The 22694-nt window shown below is 33.6% G+C and overlaps 1 protein-coding gene and 1 non-coding gene across 3 annotated transcripts in view; both read left to right on the plus strand.

Annotated features, from left to right (window-relative positions):
* The first annotated feature begins 8901 nt into the window (after positions 1-8901).
* TRNAG-GCC lies at positions 8902-8972 on the plus strand. The gene has a single exon. It is a non-coding gene; the product is annotated as a tRNA-Gly (tRNA).
* Positions 8973-11306: 2334 nt separating this feature from the next.
* The window catches only part of LOC110108862 (probable protein phosphatase 2C 26), a 17463-nt gene continuing 6075 nt past the window's right edge, over positions 11307-22694 (plus strand). The window contains exons 1-7 of one of the 2 annotated variants that reach the window (XM_020839696.2): positions 11307-11575; positions 12117-12168; positions 12254-12333; positions 12425-12506; positions 13117-13187; positions 13807-13886; positions 13992-14089. In XM_020839696.2, the coding sequence (XP_020695355.1) occupies positions 11445-11575; positions 12117-12168; positions 12254-12333; positions 12425-12506; positions 13117-13187; positions 13807-13886; positions 13992-14089 (594 nt within the window). In that variant the 5' untranslated portion in view covers positions 11307-11444. Of the gene's footprint in view, positions 11576-12116; positions 12169-12253; positions 12334-12424; positions 12559-13116; positions 13188-13806; positions 13887-13991; positions 14090-22694 lie in introns of those variants that run through there. The other variant, XM_020839697.2, reaches the window with a different exon arrangement.

The following is a 22694-nucleotide window of genomic DNA, read 5'->3' on the forward strand; positions in this document are numbered from 1 at the left end:
GTACATTTACATTTGCAACCATGTATTAAGGCACTTGCACATGCACTTCTGTATTTATGTATGCATATTACAATATATATGGGGGCTATTTTAAAATATTTATTACTGATCAATTTTGTGGGTAGCTATCATTTAAACATATGTGATGCTCTATTTGGGAACTTGTAGATGCCTTATATCTGCTTGTATACATGTTGTGAATCTACTGGCGTGGAACTACATCGTGTGTTGTTTGTTGCTTCTTATATATAAGTTGTTGTTAAAAAAAGAGCATGGCTTCATTTGGGAATTTTCTCATGCCTTATATCCTCTTTTATGCAAGTTATGGGTCCAATGACATGGTGTCATGAGTTGTTTGCTGCTTGTTGCAAATGAGTTGTTGTTAAGAAATGATCAAGGCTTCATTTATGAATTTTTACTTTCCTTTTGTCTTCTAGTATACAAGTTATGGATCTAGTGGTGTAGCATCATACTTTTGGTCTCCCTCAGCTTTGTACAGGTAGACAATTGCGTATTAACTAGTCTTCCACTATTGTTGCATATGTTGGCATCTACTTGAGGTATTCTATATTTACTTATGGATGACATGTAGTGCTAGAGCCAGTCTCCTACGATAGCCCGTGGGCACTTACATTTATTGCATGTCGTATGTCTTTACTTGTAGGAAAGCGTTGTATTTGCTTGATGTTGAGTGATGATCAATTATGAAGTGTTTTAGCATCCATTGCTTAATGTTGTTCATCGCCCACATATATGTATTATTGTGTATACGATGCATCTTCCATTATTGTTAGTAAGCATTTGTATTTGCCATAATCTTCTATTACATGCATAAAGAAGATCCATCACACCATGCTTGTATGCAGTATGTAACATGTATTTCAGCTTGCTGCATACCCTTCATGTTTCATCCATGGATATCCCCTCTATGATTCGTTGCTTGTAGGGTCAAGTACATTTACTTATACTTTGATATTGTCAGTAAGGTGTGATCAAATTCACCACTTGTATTTCTTATTCATTATATATTGGTCGTCGTCATTTATGAGGATTTGTTATGTGTTTGTTTGCAAATTAAATAGCATCGATGACAAGGAAATTAACCTCTTCATAACGTCTTATTTTGCTTACATTGATGTCAACATAACATTCATTGCACATCAAGCTTAGTTGTCTATAATGAACTGATGTGTTTACTTGCTGTTGACCTCATATTTATATGATGTCATTAGGACTAATCCAGACCCTAGGATTTACCTAGGCCCTATATCTACCTAGATTTTAGGATCAATCCATATTCTAGAGTTTTTTAAACTCTAGATCAATCTAGCCTCCTATCAAACTCTAACCTTATCTAATCAAATACAATCATTCAAATGATTTTCATTGATTTAGATAATCCAAAATCAAGCAATAAAATCCAAAATTTAGCTCAAATCCAGATTTTCAAACCCAAAATCTAAGGTTTAAAGGGCTTGTCTTAAAAGCCTTTTATAGTAATTTTTTAATAACTTTTTAACCCCAGTCAAGTGACCTTTGATTCAGAATATATCAATTTCATATTGATAGTATATGTATATAGAGGCAATCCTCCAAATTTGAGCCCATTATGAGGTCTCTAGCCTCAGAAACTAAATCTATTTCTAAAGACTATAAAACCTTCAAATATTTATGACCTATGCCATTAGACCTCTCCACTAGTAGAGTTTTGACCTTAGATCTTTCTCTAAAGCCTTTAATCACTTCCAACCCCTTGATTATGACTAGTTAAACATTAAACTACATTTTGATGGACTCACTTTGACCCTTAATTGATCAGGGGTCAAAATGACCAAAATGCCCCTTAAGTTTTGGAATTTTTCATAGATTTCAACATGTCATTTTTAAATTAAAATTCAAAATATCTTTCAATGCATCCTAATCATCATCATTAGGAGTACAATGGAATCAAGCCTTCACCTTGGTCAAACCTGGTTGACCAGGTCAACTAGTTTTGACCAAAATACCTCTTACGGATCTAAATAGTCATTTTAAACCAAATGACTTCCAAATTGTATGAGATCACTTTAATTCAATTTCAAATGTCATTCCAAACTTTTTGGGCCCAAACCCATGTCATGGGTCAACCAAGTTGAGCAAGTCAACCTAGGTTGACCTAATACTTTCTTAAGGGTCTAAATGGGTATTTCCAACCCCTTTGGTCAAATTAATTTATTCAAACCCTCAAAATTATTTCATAGTATAGTTCAAACCTTCCTAAAATTATCATGAGTCAAAACATATTATAATTGACCAAGTTAACCATTTCTAATTTAGTAAAACTCCCACATGTGTATGTTTACTCATTCAAACTTTACTTGTATTGCTCTAAAACCCTTTTAAATCATCCTACCAGTATTTGAGGCCTTCCCCTTTGCCATCGCATCACCCCTTGACTGTTGACAAGTCAAACATAGTCAACAAATGAGTAGGAAGTTGTCAAATGGTCAAACAAGCTCTTATGTGAGCTTAGGTGGCCATGTCACCTTGGAATGTCAATTCTACCCAAATAATTCATGCATCCATGTATTTAGATGGCTGATAGGATTACTTAGCAGTAGCCCAAATCCTCTCTCTCTCTCTCTCTCTCTCTCTCTCTCTCTCTCTCTCTCTCTCATTAAGACTATGCAATCATTAGAAGGAAAGGATAATGGCTTACTTAACTCAAAGTCTTGGCATCATTCTACCTCATCCAAAATCCCTAATTCCAACAACCTTGAGACAATTCTTTTGATGTCACAGCTATATGAGAAGCTCCCCCAGCCATTCCCCAAGTTTTTGCAAAGCTTAAGAACCCAATTTGAGAAGAGAGAGAGAGAGGGAGAAAGAGACAAAAAACATACTTGCCATAGTAGATTCCAATCTGGCCATTAACAGCTCCTAGATACTTCAGTAAAGTTGTAAAGGATCTCATTAGCTTTCTAACAAGCTCAAAAACTCCAAAATTTGACTGTTGAATTGTAGGTTATCCTTGTTTTAAGTTATATGATCAAACCTTGATTTCTCCCAAATCTCAATGCATGGAGCCTTGAAACTCCAGGAGTTGAAATATTAGGGTATCAAGATCCTACTTTTTAAATTTCATCAAATTTGGACAGTTGGATCAAAAGTAATGAGCGTTTGAAGTTTCAGTTCAAAAATGAACCGAAATTTTTTGGTCAAACTAGGTCGTCCATTCATTTGAACTGGGCCAATAGGGCAGCCCTAATCTGTGTGCCTTCCCTGGGGTTTGAACCCTGATTCTTCAGTATGAAGGCATGGCGAGGTAGCCAAATCCTGGTTGTTGATCTAATTTTTTGAATTAAATTTGATTTAAAAAATTAATTCAAGTGCTCTAAATTTCAAAATTTTACCAAAAATCCATCTTTTATCCAAATTAAATGTTCTTTAGCTCATTGGAACCATCTTAAGTTCAAGTTTATTTTAAAATTTATTTTGACTGATTTAGATTATTGTATAGAGAGTTATTTAACATTTAATAAAAATTGAAATTCTTTGATAATTCTTAATCAAGATATCTAATTGAGTTTAAATTTGGACAAGATAAAATATGTTGTGATATTCACAATCCATGAAAAATTCAACTCTGGTTAATGGTTGGATTCTGTTGAATTAAATTTTTAAAGTTTTTGGTCATATTTAAACCAAAAACTTGGAAAATTTAAAACTCAGACATCACTTAAAATTAGGCTTGCATTTTTATATGGTATGTATAATTTAGTGTCAGGGTTAGATGACTAGAGATTTAACATAATTGAACGCTGGTGACATCTAGAAAAAATAATTAAAGATAAGGTATAGTCAAAGTAGAAAAATCCTAAGAATTTTTATACATACCCAATAGGTTTGAAACATGAGAACGCTAAATATAGTGACATTTTGTACCTTAGTTCCAAATTTTAATGGATTTGAAGTTCATTAGGTTAGAAAATTAAGCAAGTGAAAATTTAGCCTTTTTAGGAACCTAGAAAATTCAAAAAATTGAAATAAATTAAAATTAAATTCAAAAATTACTAACAATATATCAAACTTGCTAGAATTTGATCTTCTATTTAGGATAAATAAAATCCCCATTACTAAACCTTTAGTTTAACTTTAATTTAAGTTTTATAAAAATTAACAATTAATAAAATAAAATAATTAAAAACTATCAACAATTCCAAATAAATTATAAGCACCTGAAAACAGTCCCATGGGACATCCTTGACCATTTGGAGTGATTCCTATCTTGGGCTACGGGGGTTGTACCTAAGGAGGTCAGGTTCCTCGAGCCTTTGAAATAATGCCACGAATTGGTTGATGGAAAAGTTAAATTAATCTAATCTTTAAAATTAGTAACTAATCAAATTAATTAAGTTGTATTGGTCTTTTAATCTCTAAATAATTAAATTCATTCGAATCAATCAATCTTAAAAATGCATTCTAAAAAAAAATAAACCTTAATACATTAATATTTAAACTCTAACAAAATTTACCCTTCAACCCTCAATAAATTCAAACAATAGAAAACTTTAAATAATTACCTAACATGGGACATATCCGAACCACACAACCTACTACACACACTTAGACGGTTTGCTAGGGAACCACTTTTAGATATATGCTAGCCGATGTTTACTTTTCTACTATGTTCTAGTTTTTTCGAGCTTTCAATGTATGTTGGTTGTTAGATTTAGATGATTATTATGATTGTTTTTTTAATTTATTCACTTTATGATATGATTGATTGTATGTTAGATTTTCCCTTAGGTTAGGGGCGTTTTAAAAGCTGACATAATCTTATGTTGTTGGCCATGCTTATACAGAGCATTTGAAAATAAAAGGGGCAAAAATAATAAATATGAAATTACTACAAGTGTTTATTGTGCTAAGTCCCCCTTTTAAAAAATTAAAAAAGTATGACCAAGCGTGGCTAGTTTGAGTTTTTTAAATTCAATATGTAATTGCTTGAGATGATTTAATTATAACTGTTTAGGATAACCCTACAGGTTGTTCGAGTCTATATTTTTATATTTATTCAATGTAATTTAATTTTAATTGAGTTATAATACTAAAGTGGTTTGAGATGAGATAGAAATCCAATATGGAATCCAAAGAGAGAAAACATCCCCCATGAAAGAGTTCTTATCCATTTGTAAATCCAAATCTGAATAACTTTCAAATATCTAAAGAGAAAAAAAAATCTCCCTTTTGAGGGAGAGTTTCTTTTCATTTAGATATTTGGACCCGACGAATTTAAGAATCACACAAAAGGATGAATAAATGAAGACTGAGAAGAATCTCGTTCTCAAATTCACTTGAGTCTTAGGAGTAGAATTCAGGTTGTTGTCAGTAGTATCCGGCCACTTGACTTTCTACAACCCTCTATTGTATTAAGTGGCACTTTTTACACGGACTTTTAATTTAAATATTAATTTAATTATTGATTGATGTGCTTCACATATGATTAGGATTTACCTATTTGTCTTAGTTTTTTTTGGCAATTTTGCATGTCGTATTTAATTTAACCTGGAACCCGATCAGAGGTTTATGAGGGATCGTTAAAACTTTTTTCTACTTAAAATTAAATTTAAAGAATTTTAATCTCACATGGAAATTTTAATGCTTTTAATAAGTAAGTCCGAGACTACCAGGAGTTTGCATAGTATTTTGTTGTACCTTCTTTTCTTTATTAGGTACATCCGTGCCTATGGGTTTTGGTAGGCCACTTGGCTTATGAGGGTACAGATCTATCAAGGGGAATCTGTGCAATCTCTAGGAAAAAACCTACTTTTAAGCCCTTTTAAAAATGCTTCATTTTGATTTAAGTATTAATCAAGTCAATTAGCATGCATTGCTTTTGATACAAACTTAAAAGTGTCTAAAAATTAATTCCATTTAATTTTAGCATTATTTTACCCAACATAAGTCAAGGGACCAATTAGAATCTGTTCTAGATGTCGCCCACAAACTCTTCAAAACTTAATTAAACGTTCCTACCACTCTTACATAAAAGATTGGACTCATAGATTTTAAGCACTTAGGTGATTAGCTGGCTCCCCAATTTAGGTCGGGATAAGTCCAAATCTTGCACTACATTAGTTAGGTTTGGGTCATTGATTTTTAGTACCCAATTTATATTTAGGTTCTTAGGCAGACTCATATTATAAGACTTCAACATCTGAAAATTTAATCCAAACTTTCCAATAAAATTGGCCATTCAAACTACAATCTCTTTCAATCCAAATATAAGCCTAACGCATATGATAGATTGAGGTGTTTTTGAATTATTTTAGAATTTGAAACATCTGCTACTTTTCTTCCTTTGACCTTTAGAAATAAGTGTTTCACTTTGATCCAATCTCATTTGAATTTTAATTCTCTCTCCTTTAATATCAAACTTTGAATTCTAAATAAATTTTCTACCATAATGTTAATTGAGAGTATTTGTCATAAACTTTGATTTCCTTACGATGTAATTAACTATGAGGGTTTGCACTTGTAGGAGATTTAGCAACCTAGGTTTATTTTTTTAAATCAAAATTTCAAAAATTTATTAATTCTCTTTGGAAAAAATTAAATTTAACGATCATTATCGTCAAATTCAAATGATTGACAATAGATGATATCTTCTTTCTTTAGAAAGATATATCATTCTATTATCATGAATTCAATTATGAAATTAATGATCCCTTTATCCATATTATCGTAGTTAAACACTTGATTGAATGATTATTTTGGCCCTCCGAGGTCATATATTGTTATTTCCTAAATTTGACTATGATAATCAGGATGAACTTTCAATCTTGCAAATTAAACCCATTAAGGAATGATATTTTTGCCTCTCGAGGTAATATATTATTTCCAATATTAAAATTTCAGAAATTAAACTATCCCAAAGAAAAAAAAATTTAACTCTAACTCACACGCTTTTCAATCAAACACTTACAAACTTAATTGACATTAATCATAGGGATATTGTTATGTTCGTTGCATAATGCTTGCTATGTTCATGGGAAATGTTTTATTTGTTAATGAGCTACTACATGTAAGTTATTGTAAGAGTCCATTGCATTCAACATGTGTTGTCTCTCCGCACTTATAGATGTTTGATGAACTTACTTGCAAGTTGATATTGACTGGAGAGAGGTCATCACATTCACAGATTATATACAACAAGTGTAACAACTTCTTCATACATGATTGTTGGTAAATCATCATGTCATAATCTTTTTGCAATTACCTATGTCTAGGTTATTGTTGCATATCAACCCTCATCACTTATAGGAGCTTGGTGTTTATTTACAATTGTTGCATGTCACAATGTGTATATCTACTTGTACTGGTTATTGATATTCATTTATGATGAGTCGTTGTATTTGTTTGCATATTTACAACAAGGAAGTTGTCACACTTATTGTATATCTTTTGTATTCTATTCATGAATACACTATCACATTTATTGCAATTATCTTTACTCATTCATAAGTATGATTAATATGATCATTATACACCAGCTGTAATTATTTTGGATGGGTTATAGTATACACCCAAGGTTCCATTATGTTGGTAGCAATTGAGTTGCTTATTTACTTCAACCTTATTAATTTGCTCAAAAGCATAGGTAGTGATAAGTGTAAATCATGTACTATTTTTATGTGTTTTAATTTTAGTAAAAATATGTTATTTTAGTTATTATTGTGCAATAAAAACTAAAAAATGACATTGCGGTGCCGAGTTCTCTGTCTGCAAGTGCTACGACGACAACGTAGACAGTGCAATAATATTATTAGTGCCACGACATCAGAAAGTTAGCTTAGCAACACTGGATTCTCTATTTTCAAATATCACAGTGCCATAAATTCTCACACTTTGGCGCCATTTTTTGTTGAGGCGCTTGTCTACTTTATGGGCATCATGGCGCCAATCTTCCAAGCACCTGCAGGCCTCTCGCCAGCTCGCAGCTCGCAGGAATGCGCATGTTCGCTAGCCTTATTCGCACTTGCTAGCGCAGTTGCACGAGTCAACGGGTTGGGTCAGGTCAGATTTGTGTCTAGATTTTTGACATGTTTGTCAAATCAGGCTAGGTTCAGGTTGAATCAATTGAAGGCAGGTCAATTTCGGATTGGATCCAAATCAACCCGATAACCTCCTTTGACACCCCTACCTAACTCAATCCAAACAACTTCCAGAACTAAGCCGATGGCTAAAAACAATCTTAAGTGGCTCAAAACCCTTCTTTCTCTCTCTCTAAAAACCCTCTCTTTCTCTCACTTGTTCGGCTTCTTAAAGAAATGAATGGAACGGAACATTGGATTTGGATATTTTTAAGTGTAGAAAATGGCTCAGTGTCTAGGCGCTCTGAAGCGCTAGTTTATTTTCCAAACTACAATGAGCACAAATCCAAGGCACCAGAAAACATAACATAGTGGCGCTATAGGGGAAAATTTTCATATTTCACAAACATGCATTTAAACCCCTGAAACCCACTCCAGAACACATACATATTTTTTTCATATGCACATATCATTTCCAAACGCATGCGAAAGACTTCAAAACACAGAGATTCAAGAAATTACATCTTTCAAATTAGATCAGAACATGTTAAAATTGAATATTGAATCTGGAGATGTCACACTGAGCGTCAACTGAAGTTATGAACTCATCCAAAAGGGAGTTCATTAACTCAACAATGTGAAACTCAAAGAATTTGGTGAACTCGTCTTTTAGTTAAAAAAAAAAAACAGAAAATAAAAGATAAAACTAAGAGAGGCATGCAAATAATTTCTAAGAAGTTGATCTAAAAGCTCAAGAATGAATTAAAAAAAAACACGCTAACCTGTAAAACAACTATGCATTAAAAAAAGACTATTGGTCATCGCAGCACCAGTGGTCTAGTGGTAGAATAGTACCCTGCCACGGTACAGACCCGGGTTCGATTCCCGGCTGGTGCAGCTGTTTCTGTTTTTTATTGCATTATTATTATTATTTTCTTTTTGGTTTTTCAATCTCGAGCTGGTAACAATTGACAATCTTCAAGGACTACTCGATGTTATTTACTGAATTCTAGTGTTATATTATTACTAGCTTATGAAATAAAGCGCTGTTGCTGTTATTTCATAAACACTTTTTCTTCGTAATTGCAAGTTATTAGAAATTGACGGGAGTTTTTTATTATGAGGCTATTTTGTTGGCTAAAAAAAAAATATAATGTAAAAAATATATCGTGTAAAAAGAATATAATATAGAATGAATAATTTTGAATTGTTTGAATGTGTAAAAAATAAATTTAGATGAATAAATTCTTTTGTTTGATTTGAAGTAAAATAGATTTAGTGTAATGTTTAACGATGATGGCGACTGGTGGGTGACGGTGGTAGTGGCTGGCAGAGGGTAATTGACGATAGTGAGTGGTGGCACGCTAGCGGCGGTGGTTGCCGACATGCGGGTGGAGGTGGCTGGCAGTGGTGCTAGTAACGGTTGGTGGAGGTCAAGCAAGCTTGTTTGCGATGTAAGTCATTCTCACTCAAATCTGAAAGAATTTAATTTACCTAAAAAATGATCTAGAATGATTTAAACTAAATTTAGTTTACTTTGCATTCCTTTTTCATCCAATCAAATACCAAAATTTTCAAAATCGCTGCATTTGAAATACTTTACACGATATCATGTTGTTGGATTAAACTCAAGTATATGTGCTTTATAATCTAGTATGTTTTAACTATTTTGATAATAATTTGTTGTTTCAGCATTATAGTTTGATGTGTTATAGCGATTGAATTGCACTCTATCGTATCTACTATAAGGTAAAAATGTTCTGACCATATTCAAACTTTACTAAAATATTATTCAAATTATTTTTAAGCTTTATTAGAAGCATATTCAAACTATTAAAATTATAATTGAATGATATTAAACCATATTTAAAATAAGTTTTAATCCATCTTTAAACACAAGTTTGAATTAGGTTCGAATTAAGATTTGAGTACCAATCAGTTAAAACCATTTTATTTGTAAGGGACTTTTAAATAAGAAATCCATGATTAAAAATACCAAAATAAAACTTTTGTTATATTTCTATAATAAAATAAATAGTGGGCTTTTTACATTATTTTGAAAATCGGATCGGCTCAGCTGGTTCGACTGGATCAAGAAAGAATCAATTGCCTAAATGGTCCAGATTTCCTCTACAACTAGCTTTGCAATGAACCGAATAAAACCAGTTACAAACAGTTTGATCATCAAACCTATCTCAATTTTTAAGAACAAGTCGGTTTAAAAATTCTCTATTTTATTTATTTAATTTAAAATTTTAAAATAAATTTAATAAATTAAGTTTGAAATAACTTTAAATTAATTATAATAATCAATTTTTAAATAAGCTCTAACTAAGCTTACTCATATGGCATAACCATCAATGTGACTTCTTTACTCGTTCAATTCACAAAAAAAGTTAGATAAAGTTATAAACAATACTAACCTAAAGTATCAAGGTGATCTGACACTAAAGAATTAAAGTGAGCCTCTCATGCTAACAACAAAAATTATATATATATTTTTAACATAACTTTTAATTCATTTTTATAATATAAATAATATTGAATTTTTAGTTTATAATATTTATTGTTTATTTATTTAGCTATTTAATTATATAATATAATTTTTTTTAATTTTTATATATTATAGAATATATAATTCTTGTATAAATTTATTTATTTTATAGTCCAAAAATTATATTATTTCATAATTATTATATTATTATTTAATCATATGTAATTCAAATATATTTAATATTTATTATGTTCGAATCATTAAATCTTGAACATATCTCTTTTTATCTCCCGTCTTGTATGCGGCGAATTATTGCGTCCGCTCACTAGATGTCCGGACATCCAATCCGGTGATGCCACGTCACTCAAATATACTGGGTCTCAGTATATTTTGGTGACGTGGCAACACCGGATTGGTGTCCGAATGAATCCGGACACTACGCAATAGTTTGCCCTTGTAGGCTTAAATTAAGATTTGAGTACCAATCATTTAAAACTAATTATATTTTTAAAGGACTTTAAATAAGTAATTCGTAATTAAAAAATAAAAATAACAAAAACATAACTTTTATTATATTTAGAAATAAATTTAGGGCTTTTTGATAATTTGTTGGTCGAAAGCTTAAAGCTTAAGCTTTCAACTAAAAAGTTTTAATTTCAAGTCTTTATGTGTAAGTTTGTGTGAATTTGCTTTAAACCATCTAAATGTTAAAAAAAAAAATTTGCCGTGAAATTTATCGTAGGGGGTGCAAGACCTGAAAACTACAGCAATCGTGGCGTTCAGTCGATTCCAATCCTAATCCCCTTTCCAACACTCGCGGGTAGAGCTGAGTTCCACTTTCAAGAAGAGGAAGGAGGCGAAGCCGAAGGCCAGAAATGACGAGTCCCGTTTCTCGGCTCTCGATTTCTCATTTTCTTTGCTTCCTCCCTTCCTTTAATCCGAAACCCCTCAAGTTGACATCAATATCTCACCGGCGGCAGTTTTCCCCCTCTCTTTGTCAACCGAGGTGAGCTCTAATCCTCCTGTCATCTTTCCATAGCCAATAATCCTCAAAACTTTTCCCCCAATGGGGAATTGCTATTTTACATAATCGAGAAACTTTCGTATTCATTATTAACATCCTCTAGATATTTTTTAAACTCGACTGCTAGAAGTTAGCAATCTTGAATGATGGTTTCTTTTGAGGCATCTAAATTCTACACCTGGTTAAATATCGATTTTGTGCCATTTTTGGGATTTAGAGGATTTGTAAATTTCTAGGTGGAGCAGGTTTAACGGATTTAAGGTATTTGTAGGTTTCGGCTTTAAAAGTTTTTCATCTCATATTTATTTAAGTCTTGGTAAAAAAAAGCTAAACAGTTTATCAGAGTTTAAGGAGATTTGCAGTTGCGTGGAAAATACTCTTTCAGGATTTAAAACTCAAGGTTCACTAAATCGATATTTATAGGATTTATTATCCTGCTTGAATTAAATGCTACTTGTAATCAAACGGCCTTACTCTCATCAAACTGAATCCTTTCTTGCTGCCTTTCTGTTTTTTTGTGTAGGTCAGAGTTGTCATTCACTGTAGGAACTCACCTTATTCCGCATCCAGCGAAGGTGGGACTTTTTTTTGTTTAACTTTTTCATACTTAATCGTTCTGTTCACCAATTGAACATGCCTACAAAATTTGATTATGTTAAGGTTCATACTGGCGGTGAGGATGCCTTCTTTGTGAGTATCAGCAAAGGGGGTGTTCTGGCCATTGCTGATGGTGTTTCCGGGTTAGCCATCTATAAGTGAATACGATTGTTGCAGTCTTACCCATTTTCCATGATTACAAAATTCTTTTTTTTTTGCACAATTGACTGGCAGTTGGGCAGAACGGGGAGTTAATCCTGCACTGTTCTCTCGGGAGTTGATGGCTAATGCTTCTAATCTTGTTATGAATGAGGAGGTACTTCTATTGTTCAGAGTTGGAATTCCTGTGTCTGAAGGTTATGAAAAGGGTACTTTGCTTTCTCCATGTAAAATGCACCATTCATGCTCACCTTGGTTTAGTGTTTGAAGATAAACTTCTATAGTAGATTTTTCACATCCAGGATCATTTTAGATTAGGAACCTTGTTCATCTTATTTTTAAATGTCATTAAATGAGTGCTTTGCTTCTCTAGAGAGCACCATCCATACTATATTTGGTCTAGTATTTAAAGTCTTTTTGTGCATATATTGAGAACATTTATAGCATTATTTCATCTTCCATGATCAGTTAAGGTAACTTTTTCATTTTTAAAGGTTTTCATATGGACACCTTGATTTTTCTGCACTGGGAACTTGAGCTTATTTTTATCTTCCATGATCAATTTAGATCTGAAACTTTGTTGCGCTTTGTTATCTATAGTTATAGTGCCACAAAAATGCAGTATGCTATTGAATCTTATTGAATCTTATGATATTATTGTACCAATGAAGTCAAGGTTATGGGCCTTGTAGTCTGGCGTAGGTTTCTTATAGCGTATAATTCATAATCATTACTCACGTAATGGACACCGGATCCTTCTATCACAGGTCAACTGTAATCCTCAAATGCTCTTGATGAAGGCTCATGCTGCAACTTCATCTACTGGATCGGCTACAGCGTAAGCTTTTTTAAATTTACCTAGGAAAATCTCTGTTAGTCTTCAGGTTTTCTCATCTTTACTGCATAGCACTTGTTTTGATGACTAGAATGGATATGATTTGCAAGAGTTTCCAAAATCAAAATGTGGTACTTAAGCTGTTCATGCTTGAAAAGAATGTTGTCATTACCATCTTGTAGATATGCTTTTTAATTTCAATTTTAGTGCATCTATGCACTTTATTTTAACATTTGACCACTTATTTGTTTATTCATGATGCTTTTCTAAATTGACTTTGTCATTGCTTTATACTCACGGGTCATGAGCCTTTTCATTTTGCAATTTCTTGGCAAATTTGGTGGCTTTGTTAATCTCTTTAGTACTACACAGCTACATTTTTTTCCTACAATCCTGTTTTTAATTCCCAATCTGCTTTAATTTACTGTTGGGTATTTTCTTGGCGATTTGGTGGCTTTGTTAATCTCTTTAGTACTACACAGCTACATTTTTTTTCCTACAATCCTGTTTTTAATTCCCAATCTGCTTTAATTTACTGTTGGGTATTTTCTTGGCAGTTTCCTCCCTTGTGGAAGTATTGCAGTTTGAAATCATTGTTTTCCTTTTTTGATGATTTGAGTAGGATTGTTGCCATGCTGGAGAAGAATGGAGTTCTTAACATTGCTAATGTTGGAGATTGTGGTCTCCGTATTTTTCGGAAAGGTGCTTAATGAATTAGTTGTTACTTTTTTCACATTTTTCACTTTTTCTGATGGTTCAAGGTTATTTTCATCTCATGTGATTGTTTTGTAATTTTGTTCAAAATAGGTCTATTAATTTTCACTACAAGTCCCCAAGAACACTATTTCAACTGTCCTTACCAGTTGAGCTCTGAGAAGGCTGGCCAAACATATCATGATGCCATGGTACAAACTTAATATCTACTAACCCATTTTCCAATTTTCTTTCTGCTGGCCCAACTATCATAAATTACACTTCCATGATAAGGCCAATTCCAGTGCTTTACATGAATTATCCTTTTGTTTAATTGCCTATAAGTGTGCTGATTGACATGATTCACATCCTTAATCCATGCTTGTATGAATAATTTAGGTTTCTTCTATCATGCTTTCATATGCAACTTCAATTAGTTTAGTTATTGAGTAATTCTAATTGTAGGAATGATCTATGTCTCTTCTAGCATGTTCTTTCCATATGTACTTTTAATTGCTCTAGTTCTTGAGTTGATAATAGTAGCATACACTTTAAGCATTTCTAAAATTGATTGACATGGAGAAATGAAAAATATTCATTTTGAGATACTAATGTTTCTCAAAATCAATTTGGATTCATGCCGGGTAGGTCTACTATGGAAGCCATACATTTATTGAGAGGTTTGATGGAGAAATATAGAGAGAATAAGGAGGATCTACATATGATATTTATTGATTTAGAAAAAGCATATGATAAAGTTCCAAGAGAAGTGTTATGGAGAGTTCTTGAAAAGAAATGAGTTAATAACGCTTATATTCAAATAATTAAAGATATGTATATAGTAGCTAGTACTTGTGTTCAAACACAAGGTGGTTTGACCAAGTATTTTCCAATTTTGTTTAGATTACATCAAGGGTCAGCCTTAAGTCCATATCTTTTTGCTTTAGTCATGGATGTTCTCACTAGACATTTGCAAGAGGATATTGGTGTACCTTCAAGATATACGCTTCTCACTTTTCCAAAACCAACGCAAATCACATTTCAGAATTATACACACATTTCACCTTTCAAAAAGTACACTTCACTATTTAAAGATCAGACATTACACTTTTCATTTAAATATAAACTTTTTACTTTTCAACTACAAACACACTTCTTAACTTGTCACAAAGTCACACACCTCACCCTACCTTCACTTTTCAAACTTAACACAAAACTCATTTCACTTTTCACCTTTCAAAACTACAAAATTCACTTCTTAAACTATACACCTATTTTCACTATTTAACATTCAAACACTTCACTTTCCATACCCTTATACACTTCCCCTTTTCAACTTTCCGTACATTTTACCTTCCAACACATGAGCACACAATTCACCTTTCAAGACATACACCTTTCACCTTTCCAAATCACACAACTTTCACTTGTCAACACATAGGTAAAACACTTTTCCTTACCAATCCAAACACTTTACCTTTCATTTCTCTCACACCAAATCCTTCTAACATATACTTCTTTTACCTTTAAAACCAATCAAACTCCAGTTCCCATTTTGTTTTCCAACACATGCTTTTCACACAAAATAGTTCTCAATACGCATACTCTTCACTTATCAATTTATATACAAAAGCCACTTCATCTCAAAAACATACATGCACACTTTTCAAAATTCACACACTTAACATTTCAAAATTCTTCATATACAATTATACACTTTACTTTTCCACATTTCCACCTTTCCATTCTCACCAATTCATTTTCATTGAAAAGCTCAAGAGATGAGAATTCAAAAATATTAAAAAAACAAATGCTAAAACTTGGGGATGAAATAGGCAAACTCACAACATTTTAATCTCTTGAATTCGCCAAAGAAACGACATATACCAAATGAAATTTGAGAAAGAAAAGAATACTATAGCAACTTTATTTCCTTCTGATAATTCAAGAAAACCTTCCAATATAATCATATAATTTTTCATTTAACCCGCACATTTTCAAGATTTAAATATGAAATCACACAAGAACATCATTTTAATCAATGTCTATTTTAAATACAACTTCACTTGCCAAGATCCAAAGAAAATTTTTATGTTTCCATACTTAATTACCCAATGAACTCATATACAACAAAAAGATTGAGGCAACGCTATAAGAATTCTTTTAAGGAGAATTTTAAATCCTTGAAACATGATACTAAAATACCCTTACTTAACAATGAAAGCCAACAAAGATATCAAAAATCATGTTGTGATGAAAATCATGTGAATGTTTGACTTGTATGTGATTACCATTTGTAACAAATATGCATATATAAAGTTTTCTTTTCTTTCTCTAACTCATGAATTTCTTGGGAGTATGAATGGAATATAACATAGATATGCTTTTCCAATAACTCTTTATTTAACCAAAACTCATCTCATTCTTGAATAGACAAAAACACAAACATCTTTTATGCATTTGATAAATGACGCTACAATTTCCTCCAATCTATGCATAGAGTTTTAAACTATACATCTCATGATACAAACCACAATACACATAGTATTCTGCAGATTTTACACACAAAGAACTTAGTTTCAAATGATTTGGATTTTTCCATAAACACATTCATGATTCATGAGGCTATCTAGTTAAGTCTTGAAGAATAAGAATTCACAAGTAGGATAGTAATCAACCAAAACAAGTGCAAAAATTTAAGTGTAAAATGAATGAATGTTTGCTAAATAACCTCATTTGATAAGCTAACCATCCAACAAAAATTATCCATAAAAGAAAGAACAATAGGAGGGAGAAGAGTAGAAGAAGAATCAAGAAGAAGAGGAGAAGAAGAATTAGGAAGAAGATTGGGTTTACTACTTCCTCTTGTCTCTAGTCGAACAAACCACAACAGGAAGGAGGCACAGATGAGGTTAGGGCCAGCGGTGGAATGGAGAGCAGGGTTGGAGAGGAAGAAGAAGAACGAACCAAACTTCAAATGGGAGAGGAGCAGACAGCTCGTCAGAGACGTGTGAACGAGGCCAACGATGTGAGCAAGATTTCACGAGCAAAGAGGGGACGGGTCCTCAGGTTTTCCGAACTAGAGAGGAGACGGGGCAGTTCTTGCGAATTAGAGGGGAGATAGGAGCGGTTCATCCGAATAAAGGGGGAGATCGTGGGGGTGGTTTTGGTCTAGCTAAACCAAAATTAAACCTCTTTTCAAAATGATTTTAAAATTACAATCCTACCCCTCCTAATCAACGACTACGATTAAGTATTGCATTTTAAGATATGATTAATTTTAATAAAAATAAAAAAATAAGAAAAAAAAGATGAATTAAATTAAAGAATTTTATGTAAATTCATTTTTATAATATTTTGATTTTGATTGATTCAACTCAATTAATGTTGATTTAATTTTAGAGAGTTTGAGACGAATCGTTTTGGGTAAAATCAAAGCTGTCATTTGTTAAAACAAATTTGCGGTTAGTCAAATTTATTTGAATTAGTGATGATTTAGGTCGAATCAGGAGGTTGGGGTCGAAGCTACGTCAGTGGGTATCCACCTAAGAGAAGTCCTGTAGGTGACGTCTACACTAGGCTACGAATACTTAGGTGCTAGAGATTAGTTCTGGGGAGAATTGACCTCGAATAATGAGGTCAACATTGAGGTATTAGATTTTACTTGTGTTAAGAAAGGTAGAGGTAGACCTAAAAAGAATTGGTTAGAAAATATTAGAAATGATCTTTCTTTATTAGATTTAAATGAGAATTTGACTTTTAACTGGACACAACGGCGAAAAAGGATTCTTGTAACCGACCCCACATAGTGGGACAAAGGCTTAATGTTGTTGTTGTCATTTTTGGAGAAATGAAAAAAATTGAATGAACCTATTGCTATTGCATGGATTATAGTAGCACATACTCCCTTTTTTGTCTCATATCCCTCCTCCTAAATCCCTCAACAACAAAGTGGCTAGGAAATCGCACTGGAGCTTCCATGTGTTGACCTCTGTATATGTAACATAATTAATTCAGGGGAGTGCGATGAGAACGACTAATGGATAACGACAACAGCATGACGGTTGACGAGTGCAATGTTAGGTAAAGATCGCCGAACCTCTTTCGATCACAAAATAGATAGTGTCGTTGCATCCAAATTGCTGAAAATATTTTAAGTGAAGACACAAAACGAGATGCATGAGGGATGAGAAAATCTATATGAGTGGTCAATTAACAGTTTTCTTATGTTGTATATATATATTAAAGAAAATAAAGTATGAAAAAGTAGTTGAACCCGATGATATTCTAATAGAGGTGTGAAAATACTTCAGAGATGAATGAATTTTTTGGCTTACTAAACTTTATAATATTTTTTTGTCAAAATTAAATTAATTGGACATATAAAAATCCATTAGACAAATACTTAGTCAGGGAATTGAGACTAGGAATAATCACTCTCACCTCGATAGAAATAATAGAAATATTAAGTGTTAAGTATTGTCTTAAACATTATGACAAGAAATTATCTGAAAAATTTATAACCTTAAGGCAAGGTAGTTGTTGAATATTTAAACACCATCAAAGGCCTAATTTCTATGATCGATTGTGTTGACAATGATTGACAATTGGCCAACAAATTTATCATTAGACATAGGACTGATATTATGAATGAGGTTGAATTGTTTGACCCCATACTCTAGAAGAAGCCTTTCATTATTTTTTTGATTGAGCAACAAAAAAAAATTGCATCCCTATCTAAAACTAGGACTCATATCCTCTCAGCATCATCTCATAAGTTTACTGGCATACCCATATTACCTATTGACCTAACACAATCAAACTATGGGTTCCGAAAATTCGGCCCTGGCCTCCCCTGCTTCTTTTCTAAAGGGGAGTTTTAATGGATTAAGTTCTGGGGTAAATTTTGGAAGACAAATGGGTTTATAGATAAGACACTACCCAAAGATTTCGCCCTTATTTTGCGAGGACTATATCATCTGAGTTATGGTTTCCTATAAGCGCAAGCCCCTATAGTTAATTACCCTTCCAGACAGCGAGAGAGAACTTTCGATTAAGGCTAGTCGTCGATCAGATACATAGAAATACGTGTTATTTGGCATATAATAGCAACATGGGTTTAGGGAATTTGGGAATTTGAAGATTTGTTATTTAAAATTAGAAATTTTACTATCTTGCACTTAAAGCAGATGGCGGGGAATGGATGATGGACCCGATCAAGATCCCATGGTTCCGTCGTCCCGGGCCATCGGGTCCTTGGTCTACTTTAGTCAGAGGAGGTAGTCGACCCAACCTGACAGAAAGATCCTTATCGGAAGCCATGGATTGCTTCGTCCAAGGGTACCTTGTAGACCTGCGGAGAATATGCTTGTTTAAGGGGACAAATTTGAATCCACCTTAGTTAACAGAGGTCTTTGTGCCCTATCGATTATATCCTATTGATTCATATCTCAAGGATTTGATGTCTCTAAGGAAAGTATTGACTCTGATCATAACCATTATCTTGTGGTGCCATTTTGTGGCGAAACCACTCGGTTCAGAGGACCCCGGGTCATAATTGTTTACCTGTAGTGCCATTTGGATTCAAAACTGCCGGTCAGAGGACATGTACCATATCCTTACTAGAATGAAATTGTTTGAGAATGAATCCTAGTGATATTTTCGACCAGATATTAGCTCTATATGAGTTGAAGTAAATTTCAATTTGTCTACCCCGACAAACTATTATGAAGGGTGGATGCATTTTGCTCTTAGTGATTATTGTTTGAGTTTTAATTTTAAATATTTTTAATTTTTAGATGTTTGGAGATTTTGAGTTTCATGGGTGTGAGATTTTCGGAGGCATTTTGAAGTATTTGAAATTAACCCCTCCGATTGATATTTTCTGTTCAACACGGTCATCATCGGGGTGTTTGGGCATTTTTATTGACTAAACATTGTCAACTTTATCAACTTATCGATAGAGGATCGGAATTGTCTGTTGTATGATTTTATTTAATGAATTTATTTTATCATAAACCTTGAAGGCCTTATATGAACGTATAAAACAAATATTTCGGTCAACGTCTTGACCGTATGTCTATTTCATAATTCGAGCTGTGTCGACTTCTATCTATCCATATAGAAGGATCAAGATCGAATTGTGGTTCATTTATTGACCTGCACAGTATTTCTAGACGTCACGTTTATACCCTTAACGCGCTGGTCGGGGCCCATGCGAGTATGAAATTGCATATGCCTCTTTTTATGTACCTATGTGCATACATATTAGTATATGTGCAGGGGCATTTTGGACATTTGACGGGGTCTTCTATGACAATTTGTAAAAGTTTGTGTTTGTTGTAACTTTTCTATATTTGTCCGTGGGTGGTATGTTAAATGCATGAACATTGTTCATCAAGAAACTTGCAAGCCTCAATAAGCTTATCTAACTCAATGTTTAGAATCTGGTTGAACTGAGACTTACTTACTCTATCTTTGAAAATAATTATTTGATCTAACTTTCTCTCCCCATAACTCATATAGGATTCAATAGGAAACTCCCTAATTATGTCATCCTCATCATTTTCTGTTGTTGGCTTAAATAAAAAATCAATCATTTCAATCTTGGATGATTGCGTCTTCATTGATGCCCCGCACTTCAAAATAAGTGGTCACTGTCTCGAGCAGACACTATAGCGATTGAATACACATCAAAATCAGAACGTGTAGGAGAAATGTGTGAGATATTCATTCCTAAAATGATTGTTGCAGCCTTTGATGTAATTAGAATAGCGGGTGTATTGGACCTCTGTTGGATAATTGTTGACTGCGGAGGTGTCATAATATCTTTGCTATATCAGCTAGTAGGTACTTTGAATAAGCTACATATATTTTGCCTTTATCCATATAGGGATCAGTGTGTTTACTTCATGCTAGGTGATGGTTGATTACAGGGATGCTGGAATATCCACTTTTTTTATGACGCTCTTTCTATAAATATTTGCAAATGGTGGTGCAGGTGCATGTTTGCATTTACTATTCTCACTAGTAAAGATTCAGTACATTCGTATGTAGCTGAGTATCATCAAATTGATGCATTAATCTACCCGTTGATTATCATTGGTGACAATGAAGTTCCCCCTCCATGGTGGCTTCTTTCATTTGCTTGTATGCGTGATATACTTTTCATACACATGTTGGTTGCATATTTCTTATTGCCACCTCCAAACAATTCTCTACGTGCAATATAACTTTTCATTGCATTTAATGCTTGGTTCATGACATGAATGATAGTATTGGTTTCATGGTCAATTCAGGGTTGGAGATTTATATCATGTCTTTTATGAATCACCTATATTATTCATTAAAGACTTTTGCACTATATCTTGTAGATAGGCCGCCACAAGTCCCGTGATCCATATCAATTGTTGCTTAGGGATGAACCAAATCTGATATCATGAGTCAACTATTGTGCTCCAAAGTCTTCTTATCATGAATCTGTGATCAAGCTACATCTCCCACCATCTTCTTGTTATTTCGCGAACAAATTCTACTTGTAAACTTTTTATTCTCAAAGATGGTTTGCAAGATATATGATGAATTTGATTTTACATTTGTCAATGCCTTTATCCCAATTGTGATAATCAATACAAGTTGGATGCCATTGTCCAAAAAGGAATTTTATGTCATGGTTTATAGTTTATTTGCACATGAATCCTTAATCATGCAACTTCCTTTGATTTCATGATTTTTACAACTCATGAATTTCATGCTTAAATGTTAGTGTTTTGGTTCAAGCTCTTGCCAAATCCAATTCATGTTCAAACTCCTTGTTATTTTATTCAATCTTGAGTTCAATTTAATGTCACATGGTTAAGGCTCGAAGTTCAAATTCCTTGAGTTCAGTTCGAGTCCACAGTGCAAGTTCAAATTCTTGCTCAAAGTCTTTTGTATTTTGATCAAATTCAAGTTCAGTCCACTATGGTTTAGATTAAGTTTAAATGAAGTTCAAGTTCAAGTTAGTGTCATTTATTCAATGTCCATTGGAGTCCAATCCGTCACTATTTAGCCCATGTCAATGTTCCTTGAATCATGCTCAAGTTCCTTTAGTCCCCTGCTATCCAGATTGAGTCCAAGTTCCTTGCTGTTCAAGTATAATTTCCACCATATTCAAATCAAGCTCATTGATATTTCGTTTTAAGTCTCTTGTAATTGTTCAATTTTGTTCAAATTAGATCCAAATTCATTTAGTGTTAGGTCTTCTGTTAATTGTCATTTGAGTCTAAATCAAGTTCAAATGAAGTCCTTTATCCATCGGAATTTTCGGTAGCCTCCCGGCGTCTCCCTCGCTTAGGGGAAAACTACAAGAGTTTGGGCCTCCCATCACACTAGAGAAAAGCGTGCATGAGCAATATCGAATGACACCGTGACCAAAAGTCTTCAATCCCATCACGCTAGAGAAAGACGTGCATGGGTCTTCAGGCACCTAATTGAAATGCGCAGTTTTATATTTGTCCCCGCCTCTGTTTAAAATTGCGCAATGAGAGGCGCGCCTTTGCGCAATTCCTCCCAAAAACGCCTCATAACCTACGCAATTCTGGGCTTTCAAGAGGCGTACGCCTCACTGGGGCTGAGGCGCGCCTTTGAGGCGCAATTGCGCAACTCCTTGTGAGGCGTACGCCTCTCTGGGTAGGGTCCACTCACTTAAAATGAGCTCTTTTTCTCTCCTTTCACCCGTATCCTTCAGCACACCCGACGTTTCTCCCTCCCGTACGCTCCAGGTCGCGACTCCGAGTTCCCGCACGCCGTCGGCCTTGCTTCCCGCCGCTCCTCCCG

Source organism: Dendrobium catenatum, unplaced genomic scaffold (genome assembly GCF_001605985.2).
Source record: "Dendrobium catenatum unplaced genomic scaffold, ASM160598v2 fragScaff_scaffold_226, whole genome shotgun sequence".
NCBI lineage: Eukaryota > Viridiplantae > Streptophyta > Magnoliopsida > Asparagales > Orchidaceae > Dendrobium > Dendrobium catenatum.